Source organism: Choristoneura fumiferana, chromosome 13 (genome assembly GCF_025370935.1).
Source record: "Choristoneura fumiferana chromosome 13, NRCan_CFum_1, whole genome shotgun sequence".
Classification (NCBI taxonomy): domain Eukaryota; kingdom Metazoa; phylum Arthropoda; class Insecta; order Lepidoptera; family Tortricidae; genus Choristoneura; species Choristoneura fumiferana.
This window is the reverse complement of record NC_133484.1, coordinates 17,526,118-17,546,693: the sequence shown is the minus strand read 5'-3', so window position 1 is coordinate 17,546,693 and position 20,576 is coordinate 17,526,118. Positions and strand designations below refer to the sequence as shown.

The following is a 20,576-nucleotide window of genomic DNA, read 5'->3' as shown; positions in this document are numbered from 1 at the left end:
CTGTGCGAGGATGTGTAAATGAAGCGTTTCTATTGGTTAATGAAAAATACATCCCTCGCAACACATCCTCACACATTATTGGTGGAAAAGCTGCTTAAAACCTTGCTTAATCAGAGCTGTTATGAGTCATCGGATCTAAATGTTGATCGGTTTTGTACTACTCGTAGCCAATGAGGGCTATCGCGTATGAATTCGCCGCTAGAGGCGCTAGTGTAGCGTGAGGTCTCCGAAATGTCAAATCTCATAGTTTTTGGGTGAGCTACGCGGGTTTATTTATAATTAGAATAATTTTGTGAATATTTTGCAATATCTGAAATTAATTATGGCAAATATGCGTTCCGGGGCAATGAATGTCTGTGTTTTGAGACAGTTTTGTCTTTCGGAAACCTTTGTCCTCCCTTTTTTCCGAACAAAACAGGGACTATGCAACACTGTGGCATGCTCGATATTTATATGGTACGGTTTTAAGGTGTATTAAATATGATTTAAATCTAAACTTTGTTTTCACGCCCGTAATAACAGACTTTCAAAACCATACTTAAAAACCTCACGCAACAGTGCGCCATCTAGTGAGACAAAAAACGATAGCCCTCATTGCTTCCCGCGACCTATAACAGATCGTCTGTTGATCTTGCGGGTAGACTACCAACATTTTCCGGCACGCGGCCACGTGTCAATTCTATTAACTTGTCTGAAGGCCTATTTCACCACTAATTGATAAATTCAATGTGACAGATAATAAATGTGATGCTATATCTCTTTATTCGGACAAAACAAGCATGCCATCACACAGATTTGTTACACATAATTGGTTCATGAGTGGTGAAAACTGCCCTAAATACATGGAACCGTTAGGCAAACCAGAGGCCAAAAGCATTTCTTTCTCTCAAACGGTAGAAGATAGAAAGAGCTGGTGAATGCGATGTAGTGTAAAATATGATATGATACTTTTCTCCGTTCAATTCACTAAACTTCAAAAACTATTCACATTATTGTCGACATTGAAATCAAGATATATTTTTTCAAAGATTTTTATCACAACGATTAATGTGATACTTGGTTTTATACATGACAATTATATCAAATTAAATAAAGCAATATTACAACTTAACTACAAAGTGTTTTATTGTTATGGACGATTTTTATCTGTTTATTTGATTTAACCAACGGTTTTTTGACATTGGCAAAATTAAAAGCAAGGTAATGTTTTTTATTTTTGGGACTGTTTATTTCGTTTTTTTTGACAAGAGATGCATTTCGAGTTTAATTGAATTTGCTATTTTTTTTAATTAAATAGCAATTACTGATATGCAGTAGGCTTAATTTTAACCCAATTTGTAATCTAAATTTGATATCGCAGTTTTGTTCTTGTTGGATGATCCTAGAAATAGTAAATATTGTTTTTGATTTACCTCCTATTAATTTCAGCTCCTGATTTCAATGCCAAGGTGACCTTGGAATGCCACTAATATTATAAATGCAAAAGTTTGTAAGTCTGTTTGTTTATTTGTATTACTTCATCACATGTAAACCGCTGAACCGATTTAGATGCAATTCGGTAAACAGATAGTTTTGAGAACCGGGGAAGGACATAGGATAGCTTTTATTTCGAAAAATGCATAGTTCCCGCAGGATAGCGATAAACGAATCCTACGCGGACGGAGTCGCGAGCAACAGCTAGTATTTCAATAAATTAATACTTTAACGCTTCAATTATCATTTGGTTCTGGTTGCATGGGGTTACAGCAAAAAATGAAAATCGCAAGACATCAATATTATTATACGTACGGTCACGAGCGTTAATTTGGGACCCTGACATATTCGATCTCAAGTGGGTACCAAATTAATGCTAGTACATATCGCCCTAAAAAATTGCCTTGAAAACTACGTATAGCTTTTGAAATGATACGATGAAAAACCAACCCTGTTTTTTTGGTGTAATGTTTAAAAAACAGATGGAGTTTCTTCAAATACCTAGTATAGTTTTTGAAATATATAAGTAGTTGAATATTCTCAGTAATTATGGCTTTCAGAGCAATTGGTACCGTATTAAATAATTATTATAGTTAATTAGGAATCTAATTCAGACATTTTGATTACAAAATAGCGGAAAAAAGTTTTCAAATTGACTTTCTGATACGCATGCGCCCTCTACCCGTCACTGCGCTCGTCGCCCATTGGTGGCCGCCATCTTGCGCGGGAAATTAAGTCGCAAGTGGAGCAACTTTTATTTCGAATATCGCCTATAAAACATAATATCTGTACATATATAAATAAAACAAATAATTTTACTCATTTATTATTTTTAAACAGTGGTTTTTTTCATTTTATTTCGTGATTTTCAAATGAAAAGTATCTCAACTTGGACTCGCCCGCCTCCCTCCTCGCGGCTGGTGGGACGAGTAGAGGGGATAGATGGCTACTTGGTGCATCGCGCGTAGTGTCGCCCTCAGTCGTGTATGCGCCGCCGCCGCGCGAGTTACCTTGCAGGCCACGCTGGTCGAATCACGATAGAATTTACGATTTATAAACTTTGCAACTTTTCGCGGCCATGCCGCTTCTTCACCAGGTAAGTTTAACGATTATTGCTTATAATTGCTTTTTTGATTACTTTAAGTTTCTACTCGTTGCCTGAAAAATATTTTTCTACCCGCACTTTGAACTTCTTTTTCTGTAATCCGTCGTCGTTTACTCTATCGGGCTGTTTTACTTTAACCCCTCCAGAAACTTCATCAGACTACCTTTATATTTAACTCTTTTGTTATTTTTTTTTTTCGTAACTATTTTTTCAACAATTCTACGTTCATTTTAGAATAGTCTAGTAATAATAAACAATAGTCTAGTTTTCTTTATTACGCTTTCTTTGCTGTGACTAGGCTTGCATTTTCAACTAGAAATAACCAGATTTTCTCATTATTTGGCTAGGTTTTCCTCTTATGTTCTTTCCATGAAAGTTACTATTTAACGTTTTAAAACTTTAGTGATTTTCACTTACTAATACCACAAAGGGGACTCATCGCGCTAAACACACGAGTAATATTTACCTCTACGTTTGGACTACATTGCAGTGGCCGTGGTCACGAGTAGACTCAAACAAGTGCAAGTTCATGTGGTCGAAACGTCACGGTAAATATTACTCGTGTGTTTAGCGTGATAAGTCCTGTTCGTGGTATTTTGATTTAAGTTACTATTCGCCCCAAAAAGCGTTCTATTCTAAACGGCAGCTAACTCGTAGGACACGTTTTACGAGATTATAAGTAACTTTTTTCCTAGCACATTTAGTGATTGTAGAATTGGGTACTAAATTTATTTTTCTTCTAGAATACCTCTCGCGGGGGCCCTGGTCCTAGCGAGAACCGGCGATCTCTAGCGGAGATCTTGGAACTAAACACCACCCATTTGTCGGAGACTGTTGCCGCTCCAAACAACCGTTGCAATGTAAGTACCCGCAATTTTTATTGCAATTTGCAGGATTCTGAATTATTTGAAGCTTTGAAATGTTACAATAGTTTTTCGTAGTTTGTGGGGCTTGTTAATAGTTTTACCACATTTTTTAGACTCATTTTCGCTATCGTTTAGGTTTTTAGGTAGTTAATTTCTAGTATTTTTTTACGTATATTAGCTACCAGTTTTCATATAAGCACAGCAGGGCTACTACGGAACTCGAAACTCAAAGTTCGTGTCGTGCGGTGACTCTGACACGAACTTCGAGTTTAGAGTTTCGTAGTAGCCCTGCAGGATAAAACCACGCGACTTTTGTCTGTTTTATTAACTGTGCGTCGGCGTAATTATAAAGTACTAAGTGTAATGAAGTAGTAAAAAACTCTCTTTTTTAAAATTTCAACGGTTAGAAGTTTTTCTTATTTAATTTTGCCAAACTTTTTTAATTTCGCGCACATTGCATTGCTTAGTAATTCGTAGTCTTATTGAAAGCCTTATTTCATTTCCCAAGTCGCGCCGCGTGCCAAAATTGAACATCGTGATTCGGCCCCACACTTGGGCGCCAGCGCGAGCCCCACGTTGGGCGCCAATTCTTTTCTCTGCATATTATTTATAACCGGTTCATCCTAAGCCAAAACCCACTCGAAGGTTTTATTGTTCGTTCATAATGTTCCATACGACATCCGGTCTGCTGTCGGTTAATGGTACTGCAAGTTTGTGCCAAGTGGCCCGTAATAATGGCGGGCGTGTGCCAAGTAATGCAGCGCTCGCTCGCGCTGTACAAGTAAGCTTTGAATTTGACGTTATGTAATTAAATATCCCTTCCGTAGACTCTGGTATCTTTCGGGCGATCGGTTAATAGCTGACTTTCAACTGCCGTCTAAGTAACTGTCTGGGTATCAGGGGGATTGCTTGGTAGTTTGTTTTGCGATTGCAAGTCGTGATATTTATTACAAGAGGACTATGATAATGATTAATATAATTATGTATTTTTTTTTATTATTGCCAGCATAAAGTTCAGGCGTCCTCTATTTTTGTATTTAAAAGGCGTCTGTTACTCGTAAGTCAAATGAAATGGGGTGCCAACTCATCGCAATTAAAACAGATTTATCGTCTTTTTACTGTCAAAAAAAAGCTATAAAATGAAACCTTTTAAAGTACAGCCACAATAAACAAGATCATTGCTTCTGCCAAGATACAAATCTAAGCAATCCTAACCATATTGTACGGATGCTGCAATCGCGCAGTTGGCTGGGGTATTGGCATGCGACTGGCAATTTAATATTATTTGTAGGCCTGCCAAGGAGCGGGGTAATCGGCTGGCTATTTGGATGAGCCGCTTTTTCAAGCATGAGTTCGATTGAGATAGTGGGTACCTAGTTGAATGTATCGTTTGGATTAAATAAAGTACATTGGTTCGCTTCGGTTCGGCTGGACGTTTTGGTCTTGCTTCTTGAGATTTTTTTTTTTTAACGCGATAGTATCTTGATAGATAGTATCTCTTTTTAAATGTCTTGTTTGTTCAATTTTAACTTGTTAGGAATACTTCATTATTCCCTTGTTAATTTGAAGTGGGAATCGTTCTAGGAATACTTAGGTCGTACTTTTATATTTGGCGTGTACGGTTCTATCTTCATCTTTAAATGAATGAGATTATTTTATCTTAGAGTGCAGGAATCTTTGAAATCATAGTTATAAAGCTCTTTTATTCATTAGGGCGATTCAGGAGACGCGAACAGGATTTATTCCACAAGATTCAGTCGGGCTACCATACCGTATCTGTAAGAGTGAATTGCTCTTTTTTTTAAATTGAAACTAAAGGTATTAACATCATATACTTAAATATGATTGTGAACTATCCATTACCAGTTACTGAGGGTGTAAAGTTGCTCCTGCTCACGTCTTCGCAATTCAACGAATCAGCTTTATCCTCTTAAACTTTTCTCCAGATTTACCATTCCAAATTTAGTAAAGCTTTTGACGCAGCAAGCATACTTAAAATACTAACCAATGTATTTAGTATTTTTTAATATTTATTTATTTATTGCAACACCTTTTACAAAAAAAATATAAAAAATGATGCCCTGTTGGGGCGCGGCAATTTTAAATTTAATTACATTAATTTACTTATACATAACATATTATGCTATTTTAACCTCATGTCAAAACCAACAAATCATTATTCTTGTAACTTTCCAATCTGCTTAATTCAAGATTGATCGAAGATTGTACGACTGTACGTAACTTTCAATCATGATTCACCTGGACGCCTCGGCGACTTCGCCGGCTAACGTACTCTTATCTAATGATTTCTGGCAGCCTAGCTACATTTATTTGGCTACATCAAATGTTTGACGCCATCCGTCGGCGTTATGGCGTACCAGTCGGTCAAAGACTAGGACTGCAAGAAAAGTAGCATTACATTGCTGCGCGCAATTGACCACTTTAAACTAGTTCCCTACGACCTACTTGCACCATTTTTCTTGCGGGTCTAAACTAGGCTTTATTATAGCATTTTGTTTTGTAGGAAAGCGGCAACCGTGAGTGGCGCTGGTCGGAGCCGGGGAGCCCCGAGGCGGCACAGACGCCTCGGTCGCTTGTACCCGCCAACTGTTTCCCGCCGCGGCACCCTACGGCCTTCGTATCTTACAGGTGAGCGGACAATTCTATTAACTAACCGGCGGCACTACAGTGTACCTACATATACCTACGTATCTTTGCAGGAACTAAACTATAGAATTGGAGCTGCAATGTAGTGGGTTATTACATGTGATTCTTTAGCCAACTAGTTGGCAGTTGCAACTGTACCATTCAGTTCACTGGGCAATGCTAATGAAATGAATGTGCACTCGGGGAGGAAGTACGACGAATTTGTCCGAAACATGTTGACCTAAAACTCTATATTTACGAGTTGTTTCACTGTTACTATACATTAATCAGATTTTCAGGGTTAAATGTTTTTTTAAGTGTACTTAGCGTGTTATTACAATTTTTAGATATCTTGAATGTAGGTAGAGCACGTCCCAGGACGTCCCAGGGCGTCGGTATTCAAAATGGTGGCAATTTATGTACTCCATTGGTCGCTTGTCATTCAGACCTGCCTCGCTTTTTTTTAAAGCTAAATATCAAAAATATGTTTTTGTGAAAACCATCGGAATTTAGCTTGGACCCTTTTTTTAGGGTTCCGTAGACAACTAGGAACCCTTATAGTTTCGCTATGTCTGTCTGCCTGTCCGTCCGCGGCTAAGCTCAGAGACCGTTAGTACCAGACAGCTGTAATTTGGCATGAACCCATCAATCACGCCGACAGTGGTAAAATAAAAAAATTGTAGGGTAGGTAGCCTACCTCCTAGACGTAGTGGGGGTGATTTTTTGTCTCGACTAACCCTGTAGTGTGGAATATCGTTAAATAGGTCTTTTAAAATCATTGGGGTGGTTAACAGGACGTTTTTCGATTTATTGATCTGTTTGCGAAATATTCAACTTTTCTTTTTATTAAAATCGAGCGTCCACCACCCTTTAAACGGCTAAGATTACTTGAGAATTATTAGTAGTTCAAGAGTAAATAGCAGCCTAAGATATAAAATATACCTAAACTTGAAAAATTCCGTGCACAATAAGAAATCCTTAGAAAAATATTATTTGATTTTTCGTAATATCTACTGAACCCTATCTTGGGCGTATCCGACACGCTCTTGGTCATTTTTTTTTAAATTAATCGAGGTATGGCCAACGTTTAGAACCAATCCGTGGGTCCTTGTCTATGAGAGCTCTAACGGAAATCCTTCCTTTTAAACCTTTATTTGATTTGACTGTAAAATGCTCTCACTATTAAGCTTTTAATGTACCTACTAATTTGTAATTGTTGCAGCGAGAACGCGCGGCCGGGCGGTTGGGACGACGGCCAGGGGATTACAGACCTTGTAGCCTCCTTAGTAAGTGCCCTTTTACCTTTATTAGTTCTGCGTAGTCTTAAAAAGAATAGTGCGGTTTTCTACTGGCCTTATTATAATATAAAGGTTTTACCATATTCAAAAAGTTTTGTCGTTTGAGACGCTTTCTTGTAGATATTCACATGTGCGAAAAAGCGATTACATATTTATACATACTATGCTAAAATAACTTCCAACAATTTCTATTTTTAATTAATAATAGTAGATTGTACAACGAGAGCATAAAACGAGCCATTTTACCCGAGGCGTACATATAGCTACCCGAGCCGGTACGGCGAGGGTGGATAGACACGTCAAGGGAAAAATGGGTTTAATGCTAGAGTTTTACACTCTGCTTTTCACTTCGATGGCGAGGAAATGAAATAGCAACAGTTAAAAGAATTGTTCATTATATTATTCATGCATTACTATACAATTACATATTTTTTAATTATATTGATCTATTTTGATAGATTTGGTAAATTTTTAGTTCTTTGTTTGTGGCTGTTTACACCTGATTGCCTTGATCTTAGACGAAGATTTTACTTTATGCACTAGAGCATAACAAGTCATTTTATGTCTCCTAGATCCAACATAAACACGAACTTTACGAGCATGAGAAGTGAAAAAAAACTTTGTTACATAGATCTGACCCGTGATTGACCCTTATCTCGGCTGATAAGTGCAAATAAAGCAGTCATCTCCCTAGTTCAGTAACAGCCTATTCACTCTAGTAAAGAGCTCAAAGTTGTTTTTTTTTTAATTACAATTAGGTGTTTGTACTTTTTATTTACTACCGTGAGACTAAATGATTAGCCCGGTGTATTTCATTAGCCAACTTAATCAATTAAACTTTGTTTTGATTAATCGCCATCGTCTGTCAGATAGTTTTACTTGATGATTCAAAAGTCATCGAATTCACTTGCTCATAAAATATTTGAAAACCGGTAAATGTTATTTTCAAGTAAGTATACTTGGTTTGGATAGGTATTTAAATAAATGTAAAAAACGTCAATGTGTCTTAAATATTGAAATTCCCCCAGTAAACTATCTAAATATTTAAATTTCTGCATTGAAATACACTAGTCTAGTTTGTATTACAATGATAGATAAGTAAAATGTTTAAAATCCTTGAATGTACCAAATTTAGCAGCTGAACTTTGTTGACATTTAGTTAAATACCTATTCAAACCAAGTATAGGTATGTTATCAAAAGGAGATTGACCACGGAAGTAGGTGTGGTAGTCAGACCAAGTGCTGCCCAGACTAAACATTGCATTATGCTCCTTAGCCTAATACTAGACTTTATACTAAATCGCTTTAAGATCTATCCCAGGAATCGTGACAAAACGTTTTGATAGGAATATTAGTGAGCTGTAGCAATGTTGTTAAATAAATAACTAATTCATTTATTGGTTACGTTAAATTATTAACAGTACCTAGACTAATCTTCATTTAGTTAATTCAGCAGTAATAGTCAATTTAAAAATATGTATTTTCTTATAGAAAGTAACATAAGGAACTCGTTGTAGGTGTTTTTTAAATCATTTCTAGGTGGATCAATCCAAACCTTGTCAATTTCCTTTAATCCGATCTCAATGTTTTTTTTTATATTTCTTTTTCTCGTTTTCAAATTGCAAAAAACGGCTGTTTCATACAAAAGTTCGTTACCTACTTGACCAAAATGTATGAAACAGCTGTTTTTTTTTGTGACTCAGAGTTGCTCCCATAATAAAAAAGTTCTTCAGATTGTTGGTCTAAGCAAGTATACAAAATTTGAACGGTCCATAAAATTTCACACTGTATAGTAATACCTACTACAGTAATCTCTTCTTTCGCGAAACACCTTGTGTGGTTTGTTCTTTAGGCTTGCAGTTCTAATTAAACCTAACCTTGCTGTCACCAGCTCGTTTCTTTCCAAGGTCATAGTTCTAACCCAACTTAATTTTCTATTGGCAAAATATGATTTCGTTCCTTATGTGAAAAGACTTGTGCCAACGTACAGATGTGCAAGTTACAGAAAGTTTCCAAAATGTTACGACAGTTCTCGGAAATATCTATAAATTTTCACAAGAAATATAAGACATTTTAATTTAAGAACTAAACTTTGTAAAGTTCCTTTATGAAAAATTACGCAATTTTAGAAAGTTTCCTTTGGCCAATCAGTCTGCCAAGTAAATTTTATATGAAGTAATCATTGTATTAAATTAATGCGGTACTTGTTGAGCTAGAGCTTGGGGCAAACAAGATTATGCCAGATGGGTACCCGTGTAGCGGGTAGTTGATTGCTGCTTGTTTCAGAAGGCCCTGGCCATGCCGGCAGCGTCGCGCGCGCACTCCTCGCTGCAGGCGCGACTCTCCATCGACGGCTTCGAAAAGCTGGTAAGTCACAATACGGTATTTGACAACTCCTGATTTTGCCATATCTTAATATTATTATGAAAATATAGATATACAGACAGTGTTTAGCGAAGAGAAAATTTTAATCGGTTGAAAATTGGATTTATAGTGATTTCTCTTTCTCAAACGCTTGCTCTATGCAGCAAGTATGGCGGTACTGGCGTGTGACGTCACATGCCAGTATGTCTTTGTCTAATCTTAAATTTCAAACCTTTATAACTTTGTTATTCGTAAAGGTATCTTAAAAATTGTTTTTCTATTCGATAACAGGCATTGTGTAGTTTTAATTTATAAAACATATACAAAATAGTCAAATACCGTATTGTTTAAAAACGTGTTTCAATAAAAAGACTCTTCAAGATTGTTTACCCTTTATCTAATGCTAAAAGTATAATGCAAGCGGCCGCAATGGCGGTTTTAAGTTTACTTGTATAAAAAAGTCGCGCAGTTAAAAACCGCGGCAGTTTAGCCGTAGTGCCTTGGCCTAACTTTAGATTGGGTTGCCTTAGAGAAGTTTGATTTTTATCACTCCGACAATGGATAGTAGTCCTGAGTATTTGATATTAATTTCATTTTAATACCTATTGAGGTACAGAACCCTAAAAATTTGCTTCCCGCATTCCTAGCTCTGCATATCTTGTTCAATCCACAATTTTCCTCTTCGACAATTCGTTTGTGCAGGTGGAGCCCCCCTGGCCGCCTGAGCAGACCCGCGAGGAGGCTCCTTCGCGCGCGGACCTGCGTCTCTTGCCTCGTCGGGCGTCTTTCTGTAAGTGTTACATGGCTTTTCTCTTTAACATTTTATTTTCCTATCTACACACACGATACCGTCTTTACAGTAAGGGCACACGGGATCAGTGCCCGCCCCAGCTCATGGGGCTACTTAAAGACCAGCAACTTACTAAAAATAAGGGGAAACCCAAGTTCTTACGCCCCAGGGCCCCCTGCATGGCTTAAGACTGCCGTGTTCAAATCACGTCGCTCGTGAATAGATCACCGTCAAGTCCTAGAGTGGCGACCACGAACCAGTAAAGATAAAGCGTTGGCAGACCTCCCATTAGTTAGATGGACTGACGTGAGTTACGGGCAACCGGTGGATGCATGTGGCGAGTTCTCGTTCATTGTGGCGTTCTAAGGGGATGGCCTTAGTTCAGTAGTGGATGTCTTCCGGTTGATGAACATATCTACATTACAGCTCTACAATAACGTTACTTTCTAAATATGGCGTAATATAATAATAATTGGCGCTTAAGATTCTCCGGTATTTGGGCATTTTCACTAAACACCTTTATTTTTTCAATTTTGGAAGAAATACGGTCTTTCCTACTCGGAATCAACAGCACAATAGATTCCGATGATTAAAAAAATGTCCCAATATGTCAATTTTATGACGATTTTCAAAGGTTGACTGGTAGATCCCTTAAAGGGATAAGTCCGCCTTTTGTAAAAGTATCTCAAAGTTAGTCAATTGTATTTAGATTCTTTTTTATACAATAAAGTTTACATACATAGGTACACTCGGTACGAGCGTCACAAAACACTCATAAAATTTGTATGAAAAATTAAATGCATTTTGAAAGAAAAGGTACGTTTTTTTAAAACGCCCATTTACCTACGTTGCATAAAATTTCATAATTTATTTTGAGGGCTCCTTGATTCGGAGGTTTTTAGAGGTTTGGTAATCCCCATGTAATAACGTAAGATTTTCAGCCCTTCCTTCCTGTCTGAAATAAAATTTTGTCTACTTTCCTAAAATACCTAATTATTTCCTAAATGGATCATAATCCTTCAATACTTTTTTAAGTTTAAAGTCTCTGCCGTCCGTTAACGTTGGCTCGGAAAAACAAAAAGTTTAAGTTTAAACTTTTGTAATTTTCACTCTTGGTTATTATTTACAAACAACCGGAACTTCAATGTGATAAAAATTCAACTAAGTATACCACTAACATTTACACGAAATGCTCCCCATGTGGGCACCTTCAAGTAAACTTGTATAAGCGCAAGTTTAAAAATCCCAACTTAAGTCTGAAATTTGCGCACCAGTGTCTTCAGCAGTTTATACTATCAAGATTGTATTACATTGTGAGGCCGTAAAGTGAACGAGTTTGAAGTTGTCAATTGAGCGCCGCAGTGTAATATACCTTGCCCGGTTTTTCTTAAGTCTAAACTGGACTATCCTCATGCAGCCCAAGTAAAATTTGTTTTATGAACATGAAACTTTGTCACTTATGAGAGTTCGATGTCAAATTGTAATTAGCCCTACAGAAAGGATATTGGGCTGTAGGTGTACTTGCGCAAGTCGAAACTTTTTCTACCTACACTTAAGCGCGAGAGCATCTGGACGGGTGCAAAACGCTCAGTCTGGACCGGGTCTTAGCAAGTCGACTTGATGTGTGCAGGCGGTGTGGTGTCGGGCTGCGGCGAGTCTCTCCGCTGGAGCGGCACGCTGCCGGCGCGCGCGGCCGAGCCGGCGGGCGGCTGGGCGCCCAAGGTGTTCCTGGGCGGGCTGCCCTGGGACATCACGGAGCACGCGCTCATGCAGGCGCTGAGGCCCTTCGCGCCCATACGGTCAGTACAACTTAAACTGTCGCCATCTCATGCCCGCTGTGTCCACAGGAATGCTAAGCCTTGGTTTATAATTTAGCAGAGTAACATATCCTCCTTGCCCTCGTATAAAGTTTTTAAGACAAGCCAGCGCTGGCTGCCAGCATTGACAGGAATAGAGCGCCAGTCTATTTTTCAAGCCAGTGACCTCTGCAAGAATAAACACGCCAGGCCAACGCTGGCTTATCTGGGGATTGGCGGCAGCGATACTGGCTTCGTCTAAACCTTGCTTTAGTGCAGCTGTCAAAAATACTGGCATTATTAATCTGATAAGTGATTTAACAATCCTTTGTTTGGCCACCGCTAAACTCGTTAGTTGTACCTCAATAGGCTTTAGGATATAGAATTTAACGACTACATATTAGCGTATTCTAGTTTTTAGCATGTAACTGTTTCAAAATGTTGGTACCAAATACTTAGTACTATAGATGTAAATTTCACCTGAAATTTTCTTTGGACCTACCCGGGCTTAGCCGATGCGGGAGTGGTCAATCTCAACTTTGATCAGTGGACTTCGTCCAATGGTCAATCCTGCATGTCGTAGAGCTGGACACTAACGTCAAGGCTACTTGTTAAACTTAGTTTAACAAAAAAGATCCAAAGCACTGTCATGTTATTCTTTAACTTCGCTTTTGTTAAATTAAAAAAAAAATACATATTTTTGTTAAACTAGATCCAAATTTGGAAGTAACTAAATCGGAGGTGTACAGTACAAGCTTGTATGTGCTAGATCCAAATTTGGAAATAACTAAATCGGAGGTGTACAGTACAAGCTTGTATGTATCTAATGACTGCAGTAAAATATATGTAGGGCAGACGGCTCGTAATTTTAATGCTAGATTTAAAGAGCATGTTTTGGCGTATTTACGAATGAGCATCCAGACAAATGAAATTTTAAAAGAAAACATAGTTCATGCATGTCACGTAATGGTCCCAAATCGGCAATCTGCCGGTCTTGCGAACGGCGCTGGTCTTCCTTTGGAATTTTGCAAAACATTTGTTAGAATCAAATCATTCTTTATTAGACTCTTGATTTTATGTGTTACTGAATTGAGGGATTCTTTTTTGCTAATATTCGTCATTTCGTTTGTAAAGTTTTGTATCTGACAACCTGAAATGTTGTAGTGTGGAGTGGCCGGGGCGCGAGGCGGGCTCGGGCGGGTCCCCGCGGGGCTTCGCTTACGTCACGTTCGAGAGCGAGCGCCGTGTGCGCGCGCTGCTTGCCGCCTCGCGACGCGACAACGGGGACTGGTATTACCGCGTGGCTTGCCGCAAACGGACTGCTAAGGAGGTAACTTCATTACAATAACTTAAAAATTGTTAACCCACTAGGCTCATTTGTTATGCCCTTTCAAGCAGGATCGGGGATTCAAACCAATACAAGCTAGTTATTTATGAAGTAATTATTTTTTCTTTTGTTGTCGCAATCACAATTTTACTTTAGAACTTTTCTTAACTGTTCGAAAATAGCGTTCTATCAGTCCGTTCGACGTTGGGTAGTGAGGTGTAAATTTTGATATTTAGACTCTTCCACGCAAGATGGGTGATATTCGGACCCACCTGCCCCCTTCTTCGGAAATTCTCGTACATTTTTTTTACATTTATAAGTGCTTGTTATAGCCTAAATTTAATGAAGATATTCGACTTTTGACTCTTGATTTGTCATTTTCTGAACATGGCATGGTCTATGGTGTCGCAGGTGAAAGTAACTGGGAGGGAGGGTAAAATTCAGATCCACCTGCTTCTCCCTCCCTTTTAAATATCTCTAGTAATTTTTGTGAATGTCTTAGGGAGGGAGGATTTCACTTTAATTACAAGCTTTTATTTAGTTTCACCTGTCCCGTAGTCTTGTCTGTAATGAAATCTTGCAAGTAAAATTTTACCAACTTTCAGTAGTCGCATTGACTTAAAATTTGGAATACTTATAGCAATAATCTACTTGTGACATCCTGGTAGTCCGGTCAGAATCGTCTCCGCAGGACGCGGGACTCTACAACGGTTAATAGCATAGACTTAAAATTTGTATTGTATTGTTTTGTAAAACTCTTTATTGTACACAAAAACACATGAAAATAACATAACACAGGATAATAAGATGTACAAAGGCGAACTTATCCCTTAAAGGGGTCTCTTCCAGTTAACCTTTGAACGATTGACAGGATATCAGACACAAGAGTAGACACTACAAGTACAATGAAAAGGTAAAAGAACCGAAGAGCCGATTTGGTATGCAAATGTTATGAAAGTTTTATGGTTAGGTTGTTTGTGTGATGATGAGGTGGTGTCGCAGGTGCAAGTGATCCCTTGGGCGGTGGGCGACTCGTCGTGGGTGGCGGGCGGCGCGGCGCGCCTGGAGCCGGCGCGCACCGTGTTCGTGGGCGCGCTGCACGGCATGCTCAGCGCGCCCGCGCTCGCCGCCATCATGGACGAGCTGTTCTCGGGCGTGGTGTATGCCGGTCAGTGTTTTTAGTGTAGCTTGTTTCCATGGCAAAGTCTCTTAAGTTACCCGATAACCTGCGGTCCAAGTAATTTTTTCTGGGGTACAAATCCACTACAAGTTAAGGAGGAGTGGAGGAGTTTTAAGGAAATTCCTTCATGGCTAATCCCCTAAGCATGCTATTTCCATTGCAAACTAAGGTCTCCTGAGTTACGGAAACTAGGACGTTCGAGATGCGACGGATGACCTGGTTGAAGCCGCGGGTTCATGGTGGATGCAGGCCGCTTCCAACTGAACAAACTGGAGGTCTATGGGGGAGGCCTATATCCGCCAATGGTTGTCCTACGGCTGATATTATGGTAATGATGAATATAAGAGTTCAGAAAACCTTGTACGATCGCTTGTAATGCCCTCGAAGAATGTCTATATTACGTAGTTTAGTGGCGGTGACCCTGGCTACGATTAAACAATACTTCTTTTTCTTGAAAGGCCATGCATAATGAGTTCTATGTTGGCAGGCATCGACACAGACAAGAGCAAGTACCCGATCGGGTCGGGGCGCGTGACGTTCGGCAACGCGCGCTCGTACGTCCGTGCCGTGGCCGCTGCCTACATCACCATCCGTACGCCCAAGTTCACCAAGAAGGTAATGACCATAGCTTTTTTTTTATTCGACTGGGTGGCAAACGAGCAAGTGGGTCTCTTGATGGTAAGAGATCACCACCGCCCATAAACATCTGCAACACCCCGTTGCCAACCTAGAGGCCTAAGATGGGATACCTGAAGTGCCAGTAGTTTCACCGGCTGTCTTACTCTCCACGCCGAAACACAACAGTGCAAGCACTGCTGCTTCACGGCAGGATTAGCGAGCAAGATGGTGATAGCAATCCGGGCGGACCTTGCACAAGGTCCTACCACCTGCAGCTTCTACGTTAATTGCTATTTCTAATCAGTAAGACATCTCATTACATGCTCATTCTGCCGTAAGTTGTTGTGGTTATTTTTGGATTGTGATTACGTTTAATTTTCATCAGTCCATATCGAAAATACAAACTGAAACATAGATGCACAGAAAAACCAGAAAGAGACTAGCGCTGGGAATCGAACCCAGGTCCTCAGCATTCCGTGCTGTGCTATACCTCTACACCATCACTGGACAGGAGTACAGACTCAAATTTCTCCTATGCACCACATATCTCAGCTTGTTTATTTCTTATTTAGTCACTTAAGCAGCGACCTAGCGACATCTATGTTTTAAGATTGGTTTTTTGGAATCTTTTTGTATTTTTTATTTCAATTCCAAATTTTTACTTTTACGGTCATTCCGTAAAACCTAAATTGAAAATACAAACTGAAATATAGATGCACAGAAAAACCAGAAAAATAAGACCATCACTGGGAATCGAACCCAGGTCCTCGGCATTCCGTGCCACGTGCTATACCGCTACACCACTGCTGGACAAAGGGACAGACACTAATTTCCCCTATGCACCTCATATCTCAGCTTGTTTGTTTCTTATTTAGCCACTTAAGCAGTGACGCTAGCGACATCTGTGCCGTAGCCCTCATCGATAAACTTTTTCGGCACTCCATTGGAACTAACCGCTCACCCGGACAAGAGATGTCGCTATTAAGCAATCAAATAAAGATTGGAGCGCTGGTCTGTTTTTTTTTCTGCATCTGTTTCAGTTTTTATTTTCGATATGGATTTTGTTTAAATAAAAAATACAAAAAGACTCCAAAAACCAATCTTAATTTCATCAGTCCATTAAGAATACACTAAAATTCTCATTTTTGACTGCACTGACGCCAGAATTAGCGTGCAACTGATTGTACTCAGCGATTTTCTTTTATTTGGGCAGGTATTGGGTATGCTACCTGTACAGTCGGCAAGTGTAAACATATCTTGGACCTGTACTGTACAATATAGCATTACTGCAATTTAAATTGTCATCAATACTCGCATAATAACATAAGTATATACTCACTTGTCTTTTATTGTACAACTGAACCCCGTTTTAATGGTTTCAGGTGCAGGTTGATCCATACTTGGAGGATTCAATGTGCTCCGTGTGCAACCTCCAGCAGGGACCTTACTTCTGCCGCGAGCCGGTCTGCTTCAGGTAAGACCTAAGTCTCCGTTTTAACTTAAACGGGGCGATAGGAACGTTTTGTCCAAATGATAGTTTCTGTGACAGGCTTATTGACATCTGTATCAAATTGCTGTGGTGGGACCATTTCGAGCCAAACATATTTTTTGTTTAGTATCTTGTACTTATTCTTTTTTTTTACCAATTATTTGTCCCAAATAAACTCTCTTATGGCTAATATTAACTTGCGCTATTCAATTTGGTAATTATATTTTGCTTAGTGAAGGTTCACAAATATGTTGCATAAAATCGAATGTCTTACTTTAGTTTCGCATAACATCCTTGAGCAGAATCATATCGCCGAATTGCTTTTTGCGTATATTTTTTTCGCATATTATGATTTCCCATAATTTTTTAAAGCAGAATGTTTACATGACATAATATCAATAATATTTATGTTCGAATATTTACTACGCAGAAAGCTTTAGCTATGTTGTTTGGCTTATTGTGTGTTGTCTAACTTGATAGGCGTTTTGGCCCACACTGAAAGCTATAAATGTACGTTCTCATTGTCCGGGTGGCTTACCAAAATTTGTAACTCCACGCTTCTGGTCGCTAAATGCCTACCCACCCAGCGACTACCGAAAGTGGACCGATTTAATTGGCTCTACAAGGTTATAAAATGTGTTCTAGATACTTCTGCCGCTCGTGCTGGGCGTGGCAGCACGCGGGCGAGGAGCACCGGCCGCTCATGCGGAACAGCAAGGCGCCCGCGCCGCCGCCTGCGCGACAACCGGACCTCTTCGGGCCCGCCTTCGGGACCCCCGGAGGTACCCACGCACTTTACATCTAAAGCCCAGTTTATACTTGCAAAAAACTTTCATTACATTATGTCGCTAGGTCTTTCTCTTTTTCGCGTTGCGGTGCGTTTTGTACGATTTTCCTTGCACGTCTACTCTGGGCTTTAAACGGCCTGCACGACTTCTTTTAATTCAATTTTGACCAGTTATTTAAGTACCTCTTATCTTATCTATTGGTAGATGTATGTATGTACGTGATGGTATGTTCTTGTTTTCCCTTAAATAAAAATAATTAAGTGAATTTCGTTCCTCAAAAGTCGGCACTATAAAATATGAAGCTACTCTTTCAATGGGGTGCCGCTCGAAGGATATAACAATTGATACATTGCAACAATTGATATAATTTTCATTTGATATAATGCAATTTATCTTGAAAACTAAACTTATTTCTATTGTTATTAATTCGATTTGAGGTACTTCGGGTTACGTTAGGTTAGTTATATCAAATGTTGTTATATCCAGTGAAAATATATCAAATGTTGTTTTACCGATCATTATACACCCCTTTCAATGATTATACTCTCCCAAAAATGATCTCCCAATGCCAAGTTTACGGTAGTAGAAACTAATATTGTGGAATCATCGATCATCATCGAATAAGAGCGTTAGTTCAATAATTTTAAATTTGATTCTGCCGAGAAAGAGCTGTCAATGCAGTTGAGACAAGCCTAGCCCCCTTTCAAGAATAGGTACGGTATTTGACAACTCCTGAATTTGCCATATCTTAATATTATTATGAAAATATAGATGTACAGACAGTGTTTAGCGAAGAGAAAACTTAAATCTGTTGAAAATTGGATTTACAGTGATTTTAAAAAAAAACTATACCTCTTTCTCAAACGCTTTTCTCTATGCAGCAAGTATGGCGTGTGACTTCACATGCCAGTATGTCTTTCTCTGTGTAATCTTGAATTTCAAACCTTTATAACTTTATTTGTAAAGGTAGCTTAATAATTGTTTCTGTATTCGATAACAGGCATTGTGTATGTTTTAATGAATAAAACATATATAAAATAGTCAAATACCGTATTAAAATTAGAACTTTTCTTATTCAAGGCCGCAAAGGGATTTTTACATGTTCATTTTTATACTACCAATGCTTTCGGAGAGACTTAAACCTAGCAGTAAGCCCTTATCAAATTAAAAACAATATTACAATTCTCTTGACTATTAAAGCTAATAAAACAAAGTAAATTCAAAGTTTTACTTTAATCTGTCCCCTCTATTTCCAGCAGGAACCCCCTCCCCAGCGACTTCCGGCAGCACGTCCGGCGCGAGCGAGCTGGAGCCCGCGCTGCCGGATGACTCGGATTACCTGCGCCGGCGCCGGCTCGAATAACCATAGTTACTGCATCGCGATAGGGTAGAATGACTGTCAAGTGCCAATTTACTTTATTAGGACAGATTTATACAGTCGTCAGCAGAGAGTGAGTGGAAAGACTAAAGACTATTGTCAAAGCAACAAGTCCACAACAGCTCATTCACTAACTTGAGCTAGCTGACTGTACCAATATCAGTATAAAGCAGAGAGTACATTATGACTCGCGCAAGTAGCTTGCAAGCTTGTCATATTAGTTTTGTCAAATTTTTAAGGCTACGTTATGTCTCCAAAGATCGGAAAAATGTTATGCTTCTCTCATAACTATTCACGATGTTAGAAAGAAGTGGCGAGCTACTGAGATCCATAGTTAGGAAAACATAACTTTTAAGTTATGTGGGTACTAATCATTTTGTACAAATTTGACGAGGTCTAAAACTAGGTCTAAACTTTTTGGACATTCTTGCTTTCTGACCTTGTCATTGTTAAAATTCTTGTTCAGAAAAATATTTATTTATTCTACCCTATTGTAAGACGAATGTATAAATAGGTACGCCTATTATGTCGAGGAAGGAGGTCAGCAAATCTTATGGTTTTCCTTGCAATGTGTTAGTTTAGTGAATATACGGCCAAAAATCTCTGTACTCTTCAAGAATACAGATTCAATTTTAGCAACTCAATTTTACTTATTTTTAACTGTGCCTCTAAGGCAGTATTCGCACCGCCGGCGAGTAGCGAGAAGTGTTATTAGTATGAAAATTTTGTCGCTCGGCGCCAAAAGCGATTAAATTTTCATACTAACACTTCTCGCTAGTCTCCGGTGGTGGGGGTGCCTAAAATTAATATAAAATTCAAGGAAAACCATTGGATTTGAAGTTTTGCGCGAATGCATTTTGTTGTCGACGCTATTCAGTTGGGCGCTTCGCCAGCATATTGATTATCAATTATAAATTAATAAGTCGCGCCAATAAATAATTTCCGAAAATTACATCGGATCACTTGCTGCCTTCAAACTTTTTATACTGTTTGTGTAATAGTGTGGTTCTTTCTTGACGTGACTTATTCCTTTCTGGATGATTATTTAGAATTTGCAATATTGCATAATTTTGTTTTTTTTTTGTTATTGTTGATTTTTATCGATATAAATCGAATGCAGATTGTACGCTCCCGCGTAGAGATGTTCCTTAGATAAATTTTACATACAGTGCCTAATAGACGTAGGATTTTACAGATTTTAATGCCTGTAGCCCAGTTTTTAAAAATTTTAAAGGCTTTTAAAGTGCTGTCACGTTTGGAATTTTTATAGGGTTTTAGATTGTCCAATCATGAAATGTTGATTTTAACTGTGTAATTGCTTATTTGATTTTTAAAAATATACAACTAAACTGTTATTGCAAATAAACTATTTAAATAATGACTCGGCATTTGTTTAATTTAAATTTGTTCCCTGCTCTCCATTTTAAGATGTAAATCGCTTCTCTATATAAAGCCGTA

The 20,576-nt window shown here is 38.7% G+C and overlaps 1 protein-coding gene across 3 annotated transcripts; it reads left to right on the top strand.

Annotated features, from left to right (window-relative positions):
• The first annotated feature begins 2,469 nt into the window (after nucleotides 1-2,469).
• Nucleotides 2,470-20,506, top strand: orb (polyadenylation element binding protein orb). Of its 3 annotated transcripts, none has more exons than XM_074096540.1 (13): nucleotides 2,470-2,569; nucleotides 3,322-3,438; nucleotides 5,969-6,093; nucleotides 7,313-7,376; nucleotides 9,678-9,755; nucleotides 10,455-10,542; nucleotides 12,173-12,341; nucleotides 13,503-13,668; nucleotides 14,668-14,833; nucleotides 15,333-15,460; nucleotides 16,846-16,937; nucleotides 17,598-17,734; nucleotides 18,997-20,506. In XM_074096540.1, the coding sequence occupies exons 1-13, from the start codon at nucleotides 2,552-2,554 to the stop codon at nucleotides 19,101-19,103; spliced, it is 1,455 nt and encodes a 484-aa protein (XP_073952641.1). In that variant the 5' UTR covers nucleotides 2,470-2,551; the 3' UTR covers nucleotides 19,104-20,506. The 3 variants fall into 3 exon arrangements, with proteins under 3 accessions (XP_073952641.1, XP_073952642.1, XP_073952640.1); XM_074096541.1 differs by having other exon boundaries at nucleotides 9,675-9,755; nucleotides 19,000-20,506; XM_074096539.1 differs by having other exon boundaries at nucleotides 9,675-9,755.
• Nucleotides 20,507-20,576: the final 70 nt, after the last annotated feature.

Bases quoted from the DNA above. Each gene is read 5' to 3' on its own strand.
- orb (XM_074096539.1), top strand. The intron at 10,543-12,172 runs GTAAGTGTTACA...TGATGTGTGCAG, and splicing joins GCCTCGTCGGGCGTCTTTCT to GCGGTGTGGTGTCGGGCTGC. The intron at 16,938-17,597 runs GTAAGACCTAAG...AATGTGTTCTAG, and splicing joins CGCGAGCCGGTCTGCTTCAG to ATACTTCTGCCGCTCGTGCT.